This window comes from Lissotriton helveticus, chromosome 3_2, assembly GCF_964261635.1.
Source record: "Lissotriton helveticus chromosome 3_2, aLisHel1.1, whole genome shotgun sequence".
Taxonomy (NCBI): domain Eukaryota; kingdom Metazoa; phylum Chordata; class Amphibia; order Caudata; family Salamandridae; genus Lissotriton; species Lissotriton helveticus.
This window is the reverse complement of record NC_136062.1, coordinates 213,474,599-213,487,504: the sequence shown is the minus strand read 5'-3', so window position 1 is coordinate 213,487,504 and position 12,906 is coordinate 213,474,599. Positions and strand designations below refer to the sequence as shown.

General features: G+C 41.3%; 1 protein-coding gene across 1 annotated transcript in view; it reads right to left on the bottom strand.

The window, feature by feature from the left end:
• Positions 1-12,906, bottom strand: part of CCDC33 (coiled-coil domain containing 33) — a 1,331,950-nt gene that overhangs the window by 225,697 nt on the left and 1,093,347 nt on the right. The window contains exon 14 of the mRNA XM_078684539.1: positions 11,976-12,027. Coding sequence (XP_078540665.1) covers positions 11,976-12,027 — 52 coding nt within the window. The remainder of the gene's footprint in view (positions 1-11,975; positions 12,028-12,906) is intronic.

The window sequence follows — 12,906 nt, the reverse complement described above, 5'->3', positions numbered from 1 at the left end:
AAAGAAGTGTGGCGCGGAGGTAAACTAAAACCTCTATTAACAAAAACACACGCAGTAGAAACTAATTCAGAACAACAGACTGAAATATTAGCATTGAAAATGGTGCTAGATAATGCGGATCGCGAATTCCCGACACTTATAGTGTCAGATTCATATTACTGCGTCAAATCATATAACAAGGATTTGCAGACATGGATTCAAAACGGTTACAAAGATGACACAGATGCACCAATAAAGCAGAAACTGCTCTGGGAACAAATAGCTCTTTTACAAAAAGAACTACCAAAGACTCACGTGACACACTCACTGAGTCATCAGCGTGATGGCGTTCACGTTGCAGGGAATTCATTGGCTGAAACAGCCACAGCGGCAGCAACTAAAACGGCTCCCGTAGTTCGAAAAAAGCGTACATTAAAATACATTGACGGTGAAACAGTGCTGGCGGTGAAAACGTCATCAAAAGGCGACTGCTCAGCGTTACCGATCAACTATCCACTCAATTATACATACATAATCGATGCAAACTCCGTCCCTTTTGCTCGAATCCCTGGAGTGGGGGATAGAGTGATTCCAAACATGGACAGGAGAAACTTGTTAATCGCAGACGCACATATGGGCGAGGGTCTCAGACACCTCAAACTAAAAGATTCTCTGGAAGAATTACAATCACGGTACTGGTGGCCAGGCATGAGCCTGCGTCACACCATGTTTGTAAAAAACTGCCCAAACTGCAACAGAGATCGCAGTGGGGAGAGAAACAGTTTAATACCTCGCCGTTTTGCTCCAGAAAAAATCAAGAGTAAAAAGGAAGGGTTGCGATTAACATATACAGGCTAGTTTCCACTTATAATGTAGATCCTCAGCACTCGGCTGACGTCTGGACTGTTATACAAAGATTTGCGAGTCTAAATGGCATATACGCTAAGAGCATGCTACGTTTGACCATTGTTTTCACTCTAGCCCTCCAGCCTGAGGGGAAACATGACCAAATGAGCATAGCCCAGCGGGAATCTTCTCACTTCCTTCCTGAGGGTACGGGATGGTGTAAAGAAAAAACCAAGGCATAAAGCAATCTATAACAGAAAGGATATTAGGTTCGGGAGCTGGGTGGGTCAAACATCTAATAAGTGTCCAACGTAGTCTAAATAACTTGCCAAGAAATTCTCTGAAGGGATTCAGTCCGTACGAATTATTATTCGGAACTAGGATGTTGATCTCTGACCTTGACAGTCAGACTTCAGTGGTGAAAGAAAAAAGCTTTGATATCAAAGACCGTTTGGCTATTTTGCAGGACTTAAACAAAACAAGAAAAGACCTGAGCAACATAAAGTTGAAACAACAGCCAACAACCACTGAAGAACCACCACCTGTCCCAGCAAGACCTGTCTGGATTCCAAAAGTCGGGGATCTAGTCAGGGAGAAGATCGCGGTAAAGAAGGAATTTGGGCCTTCTTACAGAAAAGCAGCTCCTGTCTTGTCTGTCAACGGGACAAGATCAGTTGTACTACCGCCACTTGCTGGAAAAAAGGAGAACCGAGTTGTATCCATCGACCTGGTAAAACCACAATCATGTGGCCGATAACAAACAGTAGGCCAAGTGGACTCCCAATAAGTAGCAGAACACCAAGGTTTGCTACCAGTACAGAGGTCCTAACGAAGAGGCTCATCACATTTGAAACGCCTACAGAAGAACAACAAGGACTATGCAACAATGCAATAGAACTCAGACCTCTGAAAACCCAAATAAAAACATTTAGCAGAGACACACCAATTTATAGTGAAGTACCCAGTGAACATGCAAGAAACAGAAATCCTGAAGCAATTGGAACAATTGACAGAACTACATCCGGCTACTTCATAAACTTCGATGATTCCTCTGAAGGCTTCAGTGAATCAAAGACACAGCCATCATCAAAAACCTTTAAAGATAAAGCTAAAGAACTTTTGAAACAACTGAAAGAAACATATCTGATTTCCCCATGGATTGAATTTTGGGTGGGTTTTGGTGCATTTATCCTCATACTTTGGCTCATCATGGTACTAACTTTGGGACGCTTCATTGAGGGAAAATATGCTAAAATGGACACAGCAAGTCAGAAAATCAACTTGATCCTCAAACCACACACATCTTCACACGTCGAGAAAAGAGAACTTTCTTCAGCCAACTTCACAGCCAATCCTATACCGGGTGGGGTAGCATGGGACAACACTGACTATGAAATTTATGGTCCGGTCGAAATCCTGAAATATCCACACCAAAATAATATCTCCTTGAGTGACTTTGTAAAACCAAACTCATTTGCTGATGATTGGGACTTTGAAAGCATTAATAATATGATGTCTGACTTAGTAATGTCTGCTAAATTTACCAAACATGATTATTTGCAGGGTTCTACCAATTATGATAGTATGTACTGTTATAACCACTATGGTAACCATTTTCTACATAAATCTGCACAACCTAGAAATGTTTTAAATTATAATCAATGGGAACATTGTGCAACACCTCCAAAAGGAAGCTCAAGAACCGTTTACGACAAATACTCATATTTTTCAGGGTTTAACACAAGTAATGCTGAAACATTTTATTTTAAATTATCAAACAAGACAGGGACAAAAACCATGATAACCAACACAAAATTGATATATTCGGACTCATTTTTTGAAAAAATGAATACTTTTGGTTTTGATTATTGGGACAAAAATGTTGAATTGAAAAGTGTTTGGGGTACAAAAGATTGGCAAGTACAGGGTATAGAAGCTTTGTTTAGAGCCTGCATGATCCCAGAACAAATGATATTTTTAAATGACACTGTTCAACAAACCACCTGTCTTGGCCTAGCCAAAATCAAAGATTTAAATAAACCGTCTATTCCAAAGCCAACAATGTTTAGCAACACTTCTACAGATGAAGAGATAGACGTAAACCATATATTAAACCAAAACAGAACACATCCTGATTGGAAACAATGGTTGATCTGGCCCACAGATACTAATAACTGTCAAGACAGATTCCTGAACAAAACACAGGGGTTCAAAATGACCAGGCCAGACCCTAGATATCCCCAAAGACATCACCCAGGGATAATAACAACCTACAGTGTGGGCAAATTATGCCTTCAATGGCTACAAACTTCCACACTGGCAGAAATTAAGCAACACCTAACTTTACTTACTGATGGTGCTGACTTGCGTGATTTCATAATGGGACCACGCAAACAGCGTCAAAAACGTTTCATAGCAGCCTCTGTATATGCAGCATACAATGAGACCTGGAAGGTTACTCAAATTGAGACAGCAGAGAGAATACGGGAAATTGACCGTATTAATTTGGAAAAATCACTTTCTGTAGTGGACAATGGGTTAATGACTCTGTCCTCCAGAATTTTTTCTTTGGACAGCATTGTGTCTTCAGTAATCGACATATTATCGCAGGACTTACTGTTGCTACAACACGGTCAGTCCCAATTGCGTTCTATTGTACAGCTTGGCTGGACGTTACAAAACTTGCGTTCAGGCTATGTGCCTTGGCGTTTAATCAACACAACGTCACTATTCCAAATCTTTAACCTTACTGATAGACAAATCAGTATGGCGCAAAGGGGTGCTGATTATACAATCTTGAGCATTGAAAAACTAGAAAGATTACCAGTGACAATGTCAGAACGACCTGTCAGTGAATGGATAATACATGGGATAATTAATATTCCAATCTCAACCTTCAGGTTTCAATACTGCCAAAAATATATACAGGCTGGCATGTACGAGAAATTGGGAAAGGGGTACATTAAAACAACATGGAACCTGCCCTATTCACATGCATGTGTCAGTAATAAAGGACAGAAAGTGTTTCTTAGTGGCAACAATTGTGCGATGTCACTAAGTGGCACACTTCTGTGTAACGGAATTAGTTTGCATGGAGCCTGTGAAGGGAATTCATACAACCTTTCATGTCACCAGCAAGGCGCACCTGCAACAGAAATAGAACCATTCTTTCAAAGACTCTATAATGGGAGTTACATTCTAATTGTAAGTCGCAGATGTTGTAGTCTTATGCCCGGGACTCCTTATCTCGTAACTACGACTGCGAAGGTCAAGTGCTGTGGACGCTCATTGTTCCCCAGCTCCTTTCCAGACAGGGAGGCAAGGGCATGGCCCAATTTGAAAATTACTTCTATTCGAATAGATACTTTAAGCAGAATGAAAACAGTGCTTCTTCAGACGCCTACCAGGCTCTCGTCATCAAAAGAAACATATGATCTACAAGTCGCAAGGACGACTGCAGAGATACATTCGTTGTTATCAACTAATTCCCCCATACATTTCGCAGAAATACTAAACGAAATCTTAAATATTTCTGATACCAATGGGGTCTCAAAGGTATTTAAGACAGTATTTTCGATGGCATTAACACCATTCAAAGCCGTACTGGGTATTTTTCCAGATTTCGTCCATTCGATTTTTGGCGGACTTCCCCTGATCTTGGGACTAATTGCAGGAATACTATTCTTGGTCCTTATTTTTCGTTATGGCAACCCATGTCACAGACAAAACTCTTGCGACAAGGGAAGAAACAATCCTAGCCATTGGATACCGGGACCGGATATCAAAAATCCTGGGACTCTCCCGGCTTAGAGACCTGAACATGACTTGGTTTCTATCATTTCGACCAATGTGGCAAAGATGTGTTTTACCTGTATTAAGGTGTCTGCTATGCGGAGAAGAATGCGTGTTAGACACCTGTCTGACGCTACAATCGGATGCGCCAATGGATGCAGAAACATTGTTGAGCCCGATCAAGGTTCATGCTTTGTGCTGCCCTCAAAGGCTACCAATCCTGATGACGGCATTCGTGGAAGCTTCACCACTACGATTGATGGGTAGTGAAGTTCAAGATGAAAGCAGCATCGATCAGGTACGACCTTCTTTCAGCAATACGAATCAGAATGTCAATGGAGACAATCATGCGCACGAATGCATGATTTCACCTATTTCCGAGTTAGTGGAACTTTCCCAGGAAGCTGTTGACAGCTTTTTCGAAAGCCTGAATGATATGATGTTCTCTCCAGAGCAGAAATAGAGACTTTTGAGCAAGCTCACACACGGCGTTCCCTGAATTCGGCCTTCAACTTTAAAAATAAAGTCACATGAACAATTTTCCCTCCAGTTCACGGACAGCAAGTTTTTCAGCAGCCCCAAAATATTTTTGCATATTTTTCGGGACACTATCTTCTGCTTAAAGTAAGAAACTATTCTTAAAGAACTAAGAATTCTAAATTTTAGATAGCATATAGATATTAGCTGCCCGCTGGTATGTTCATAAATATTTTATTCTGTGATGGAATGGTCTCGAACTTTTTTTTCTGTATTAAGAGCCATTTCATGTGTAATTTCTCATATACCAAATAAGCAATAATGTATACAAATGCGTGATTACTTTAGCATTATTCCATAGCTTGAGTGCATACAATACATATGACTGCAATTTTTCCGTATATTTGAAAATTTCAAAATGCATTTATGTATTTTGGGGTGGTAAGGTATACACTATACTCTATAGTATGTTCTACTATGTTATACTATGCATAGATTAGTAAATATGACCATAGTTAGCGTGGAGTGGGTGTGATGTATTCCTATAGGTTCTGAATCGATCCCCCTATTCCTGACCCTATTCTGGTTAGCAAACTAACAAGTTAACTAAGTAATCAGCCCATGAGGCAGAAAAACCCCATGATGCAGATACCGTTATCTGACGCAGTCACACTACGGCACAGGAACGTGTTATCTGATTAGGTCATAACGCTTGCGATCTAATTAGACAAGCGATATTCCTCCAGCCCCTGATAAGGCATACGGAGTTCTCATAACAAATCAAACCTATGACAACCTGGGCAAAACCCTGCGGCCATTGTTTTGATTTCACCGAGAACTTCAGCAAAAGAATGTGCTAACGAGCAAGTCGTATAACATCCTTATTGACGTATCTATGTCCATCCTTACGTCAATCTCGGCACCTTAAAGGTATAAATATTACCGATCTTGCCCTATGCAAACACACGCGTGGTGACGAGACGGAGCAGCCATACTTGCCGAAGCCCAGAAGCAGAGCAGACCCCGCTGGCAGCAGCCCCGCCTTTCTGACGCGCTGAGAACGAGAAGCTGCTTTCTCCTGCCGAGAAACCAAGCACCGGCGCTTCCGGGTAGCCCTCGCAGGCAGCCTGGAATATCGAGACCAGAGAAAGAGATACCATTCCTCATTCATCCTAACTTCCAGGTACAGAACTGAATAACCCCTCACAGAGAATTCTTAAGTTATTCACTTGGCAAAAACAAACTTAACTTAAACTGTAACTTTCTATTCCCGCCCTCGTATTAGACTTAGGTCAGGTACACGGGGTAGGCGTATCTAGAAACACCAGTTGAGTACGTTTAGTCAAATGTATATGTGTATGTAATATATTTTATTCATTTTAAAAATCTTATGGCTTAGAAACCATATCAATGTTTTTACAGTATTATTTTATACTGCTGCTTTTAATGTATGCACTTTACTTAACTATAAGTATTGCAATAATATCGATCCATTTCTCTTGTATGAGAAAAGAGACTGATCAATAAATAACACCTTTTTATTGAACACGCCCGTCTCTTCCTTTTCTCTACAATCTGATGAGACTAAGAATGCACGTACTGAGTAAAATAAATTGCCTTTTGTTCACACGACTCTCGAGATTTACTCTTGATTAGGGGAGAGCAAAGTTGTCATGTTCTATGGTTGTCAGAAACTAAATCCCTTCTTGTCTAATCAGGGAAGTTAATTCTTTCCTGAACATTCGAGAAAGTTTCTAGTGAACTCTGAGCTAAGCTGGCAAACCCAAAACTTTAAGTCTAATATCGACAGTAGTAGACCTAGTTAACGTCTGGTCTAGGCCTTTACTATTGTAGGTATTATTCCAATGCGCAGAGCCTATTGGGATGATAGGAGCTACACTACACAAGCTCCACCTCCCATTTTATATTTCTAAAGGGAAATTGAGTTTATTAGGTGGCAGGAAGACATAAAGGCAACATGGGTGCTATTTTTTATTACTTATGTTTTTACCTTAAGTAAATTCCTTTCTTATATTAAGTTCATTGTCACTCTTCTGTGTTCTGTCGCTTGTGTATTTGATTGTACCTGTCCGTCTTCTTTGGGGAGAAGCTTCCTCTATGTGCTTGATTTCCTCAACGAGAAGAGACGAGGCAATGGGTACACGTGCTGTAAAAAGTTTCACCGCCTGGAATGGCCTGGTGGTTGTAAATATGTATCCCTTCTTGGGCTTGAGCGGAAGATACACAAGGAACAGCTGGACGTGTTGGTTGGCTTTCAATACAGACTTTATTTCTGGACACCCTTTATAGCAGATTCGTTTAACTCTAGACACCGCAGCCGCCCTCCGTATGTGAATCCCCAGGCGGCTACAAGCCTGCCGCCTTCAAGGAAAGTAATAGCCGAAATTTGGTTATAAAAACTCATAACCTAAACTGCGATTAAAATATCTTTCGCTCTAAAAAAAATTCCTGAGGCAGCAGGAGCTCTTTAAAAATTCATGGGGCGAGCGCAGAGTGAAACGCTGCGTCTGTGTGCGATCCAGGAGCGATGCCCCCCTCTGAGAAGGAGATAACATCGATTTCCCTGCGGAGAGAAAGGAGGCTGCCCCTACTGAAAAACAAACCCTATTTAAATAGGGACTGGTGTTTCGGTGTGTTGAAGCGACATCTGAGCAGTGTACGTGTATGTGTGTAAAGTGCATGCATTTTATGCAAGCAAGCAGAATGTAGGCAGTTGTGTCAGGATTTACACAGCTCGTAAACAAGCCTGGATTTTACATTCACGCGTGTAAATGGCATCTGGACCTGAGATTAAGCACTTTAAATAATCACTGGCAAAAACAATAGAGCTTGCCTAGGCAAGCATGCAAATTCTTTATTCATTTTTTTGCAAACTCGAGCAACGTGGCCTGACCAGTACCCCATACTGTGCGTCGTGGAAGGCAGAAGCAGCATGTGAATGACATTTGACCAGACAAACTGATGAAGAGGGATTATCAAAAGCCCCTGTAAGTGTAATATTCGCATCCAGTACTTTTCTCCAAGAAGGGGTCCAAGCTTGCAAATTCTTTTTGCAGTTTTTTGCAAACTCGTGCAATGTGGTCTGACCCAACACCCCATACTGTAAGCTGTGGTGGGCAGAAGCAACGTGTGAATGATATCTGGGCAGACCAATGGATGCAGAGGGATTAAAGCCCCTGTAAGTGTAATATTTAGCTCAAGTTATTTCCCCAAAGAGGGGTAGTGGAGCAGGGGTGTGCTAGAGGGTAGGAATGCTACAGTGACTTTCCCCAGTGCTTAAGTTGTTAAAGAATAAGTACCAGACCCAAAGTTTTGCTCCGCAGTCTGCTGCCAGCACTAACAAAGATCAGGGCACTGAATACCACGGTGGCATAGTTTTAATTTCACCGTGTGCCTCTTCAATCCACCACCAGACACTCCCTGCCTCTTTATCTCGCTCTTGTAGGTTATTTTTCATATTTATTCATATTTATTAAGCCCTTTGTCACCATTTTTCCATCTTTTTCCATGTTTCCATCTTTCTCTTCCTTTCTCATCACTTCTGTGTTTTTCTTTCTCTTGCGCTGGGCCAAAGTTTGAATAGGAAAAATAACTTCTGGTTTCCAAAAATGAGTGCCCTGTGGGCATCACCTACAACCACTGACTTAAATTAAGCACTGACTATCTACCCACCGGCTCGCCATGGGTGCTCAGTTAGAAATGCCTGAGGGCACTCGGGAGACCAAGATATGGCCCAATCACCCAGGCCCATCTTCCAAAGAGTGTTTGGGGATCCCATTTTGGGTCGCACTTGCAACGTTTAGGGTAAAATGTACTGGTTGGCACAAGGAGGCTCCTCTGCGGTAGCAGCTGAGTTTGCCTCTCAGGTACTACGTAGGGGCCTCTAGAGAGAGTATGGGGGCCCATGTGAACTTTTCATAGGGATGGTGCTTGAAGAGCCAGCCTGATGGTTAAACGTGATGTTGAGAACTTTTGGGTAGGAAAATGGTTGCCTAGCCCTGCTTTGATACGGATGTTCAATTTACATGTTATAAGTAGTTTGAAGTGTGTCCATATCAAGAACTTTTGCTTATTGTATTGTATTGTAATTGCAGTTATATAGCGCTTCCTAGCCCCTAACGAGGCGTCAAAGTGCTTTTTCAGAAAGTAGCAGGCTACTCCGGGACACATAGAGGATTAGTGTTGAATTAGTATAGTGAAACATGCAAGTACATTTTAAGTGGTGGATAGGTTAGTCAGTTAATTCGATTTGGAATGATAGCAGAAGGATAGAGGAGGACAAAGGTTTGTATTTATATAGCGCTTGTTGACGCACGCTATTCAGGAAGCCTACAAAGGATTAGTGGTGAATTAATATGGTGAAATATGAAGTAATTTCAGTGGTGGCTATTAGTTAGTTACTTGGAGTGAGAAGTTTAGCGGAGGGATAAAAGGGGAAGAAAGATTTGCATTCATATAGCACTAGTTACCCCTGATGGGTATTGAAGCGCTTTTCTGGCGAGTAGCACGCCACTCCGGCACCCATAAAGGATTACTGTTGAAAATTAGTATATTAAAAAAATATGAAGTAATTTGAGTTGTGGATATGTTATTCAGTTATTTGGGTAGTATATAAGTATAGGTGTATTTCAGAAAATAAATACGGTCTTAGAATATTTAACCCCTTCGGTGCTGATGACGGCTCCCGGTCGTCATCAGGCCGGGAGCCGTCATGACCACGCCCGCGATCGGAATGTGCCGCACAGGCGCAGAATTCCAGCCGCAGCCAGGGGGTTAATTCTGAAATTCAAGTTTAGTGGCCTCATGCTACTTCATTTTGCTAATGCTAGCATGGAATGCGGCATGCGGTTGGTTTAGGGCATTTGCCCAGATATCATCCCCACTCAACCTTTGTGGGACCATCGCCTATGATTTTATCTTGCAGCACAATACTAACAGCTTTAATCCTAGTTTCAGCTAAATCCTTAAAAAAAATACGTGAAGAACAGCCAGGCATTTGCCATATATGCATATGTGCAGACTGATTTATGCTATTTCTACTTGTAAAGTTGTAGCTCTCAGGGGGACTACAAGCAAGAGTGAGTGAGATCCCTAGCATGCCCAGGAGGACTTAAAAAAAAAAAGAAATATTGCAGGGATGTCAAGCCCCTGAATCATCAACAGAGGAAGCCTTCGCCTGCATAGGCCCTCCTCCTTATGCAGGCACAAGTAGGAGAAGGGAGATAGAAGTAGCTGATTACTACTTTGATGCACCGCACAAATGAAAATCTCTATCTTTATAATCCTGCGAAATTAGAAAACGTTTACTCTTCATGATCTGTTCACCCCCTGCTATTCAGGGCAGCCAGTCTCAGTGGAAGCATGTAGTCCACGACCCAAAGTCCTCCTTGGGGCCTCAGGCTCCGGCCATTCGAATGTAGGCAGCATGTCAGACACTGGTAAGTCAACGGCTAGTAGCAGAGTCCTTGCTCCACTTATCAGAAGCGAGAATATTCACACTCTCACTAAGTTCGCCCTCTTATTTGCTGATTTTTGACAAAACACCATCGCACTGATTTAAAAAAGTGTACAAAGTTGTGAAGAGCCAAGCATCACAAGTTTGCACACCCCTGGGTCTTGCTTAAAAATCTGAGTTGGGTATCATAGTAGCCGGCCCTTGGGCCATGCAGTGTCGGATTGCCTTGTGGGGTAGAAGACCACCGATCCATCCTGGTTCCTACTAATGTGGAGGCACATCCCCCTCAGTCCAATCTCTAAGTTTGGGGAGGATTTCACTGTTGCATTCTGGCCCTTGGGAAAAGCTTGGTTGCATTTTTAAACCTCCTTGGACTTAGGACAGGAGAGGCTTCTCCCTGAGAGCGGAAGACCGTACCCTCCTTAAAAAATACCACGGAGAGGCTAAAAAATAAAATTGTAATAACGTTTATTTATCACCAATCTATTTTTCAGCAACCTGTTCCCTCCAATCCTGGCGTGTCTCTCATGTTGAGAGACATGCAAGGATTGGTGAATGCAGTGCCTGGGTCTTGAACTTCCAGGAGCAAAGACACTCGAGTGAGGAGGATGTTAATTGACATGTCAGCAAGGTAAGTGGCTTTTTTTAATTATCTTGATGCCAAATGAATGTTGGCCGCCTCACCACCCTAATGCATGCCAGCCGCCACTGTCCTAGGCAGAGGAGGAGCCTGGGTGGGCTTAAAGACTAGTCCACTTTTGCATTAAGCAAAAGCGGGTTTCTGTGCAATAAAAAAAATCTCTGCTCCAGGTATTTGCAAATGGGAATGGGGAGTCCCAAAATAAAAAAAAAACAAGAAACATCTTCATATGCCCACTGTGGCATATTTTTGAGGGGGGGGGCAACGGGGGAATATAACAATGCCTATGCCTTTGCTTCCTCTTTTGATTGAAGCATGTTTCTATGTTTATGTCCCCATACATGAGAGAAACAAGATGGCGCCCCCAAAAAATGTTCCAATGCTTACACCCACCCACATCTTTTTCTTAGGTGAATCATTTTTGCATTCTGTTAGCAAACATTAGGGAATTTCTTCCAATTAAAAGGCTTGTTTCCTATTTTTGAAAGGTTATGCTTGTCACAAGGAAAGTAATGTATATATCTAAACTCACATTTGTGCATTGGAATGCTTCACTTTTTAAGGAAAATGCGCCAAACCAGTAAAAAGCCTCAAAGGAGGTAATCTCATCATAGTTATATGTTGAGTATTCCAAGAATAAATGTACTGTTTTGTACTGTAAGAAGACGTAGATCGTTGATTGATTTATCATGATAATAAAAGATACAGATGAGTGACTTCATAAACAAACACACAAGCTCTATTTCTCTTATCTCATTGACTTGCCTTGTCCTGGTGATGTTGGACCACATCTCCTTGGAACTGTTCAATGGGATAACTACAAAAAAAGAGATAATCACTTTAGTGTTGGCTACATAGTTACAAGTAAATCGTAGAAATGCTAACTTGGTGTTTATATAATTCATTTTCTAATTTTTCTCAAAATGTGCTAGATCAATCAATTCTAACTACAATTACCAATGAAGAGCACTGACCCCCAACTGAAAACAATACTTTTGGGGTGTACTGGACTTAGGACTAATGGTTAATGGAAAGAGAGTAAAAGCATACTGTTTCCATTGGTCACTTCCGTTACCCTGACACCATTACGTTTTCCTGACTATTACTCTGTCCTTAATCATTACCGTAGCTTAGCACTAGAACCTAAATTGGTATAAATGGGAAAAAGTAGACCCTGCTGTATATTCTAAGGATACTGTCATTCAGGAGGATGATGACCATAGAAGAATGAGACTGGAGACTGAGTTCCTTTATAAGGTTATGGAATTCTGAGGTGACTGGCAATATTCTTATCATTAGCAGCAGGGGGTACTTTATTCCTTATAATATATTGTCACACAATCAACTTTTCTCCAAACCACTTAAATCCTTGGTGTATAGCTCTTTCATATGAAAGAGAACATTTTTGCAAACATGGAGAATAAAAATAAAATTTCTAGTGCACAATGAAACACACCAAAAAGCAGTTTGTTGGAAAAAGATATTATTATATATCAGTTTAACAAAGGTCAGTTTGTTTATTTTTCCACAAACAATGGCGCAGTAGCTCGGAATGTGTATAAATATGCAGAAAGATTCTAACTTTTCTATAATTACAACAGCAGTTCAAACAATAAACATGTTACTATAAATATGAGCTTTCTGCTTCCCACTGTGCAGCTAGAAAAACAAAGCGGAAGGAAAACAAACATATTTT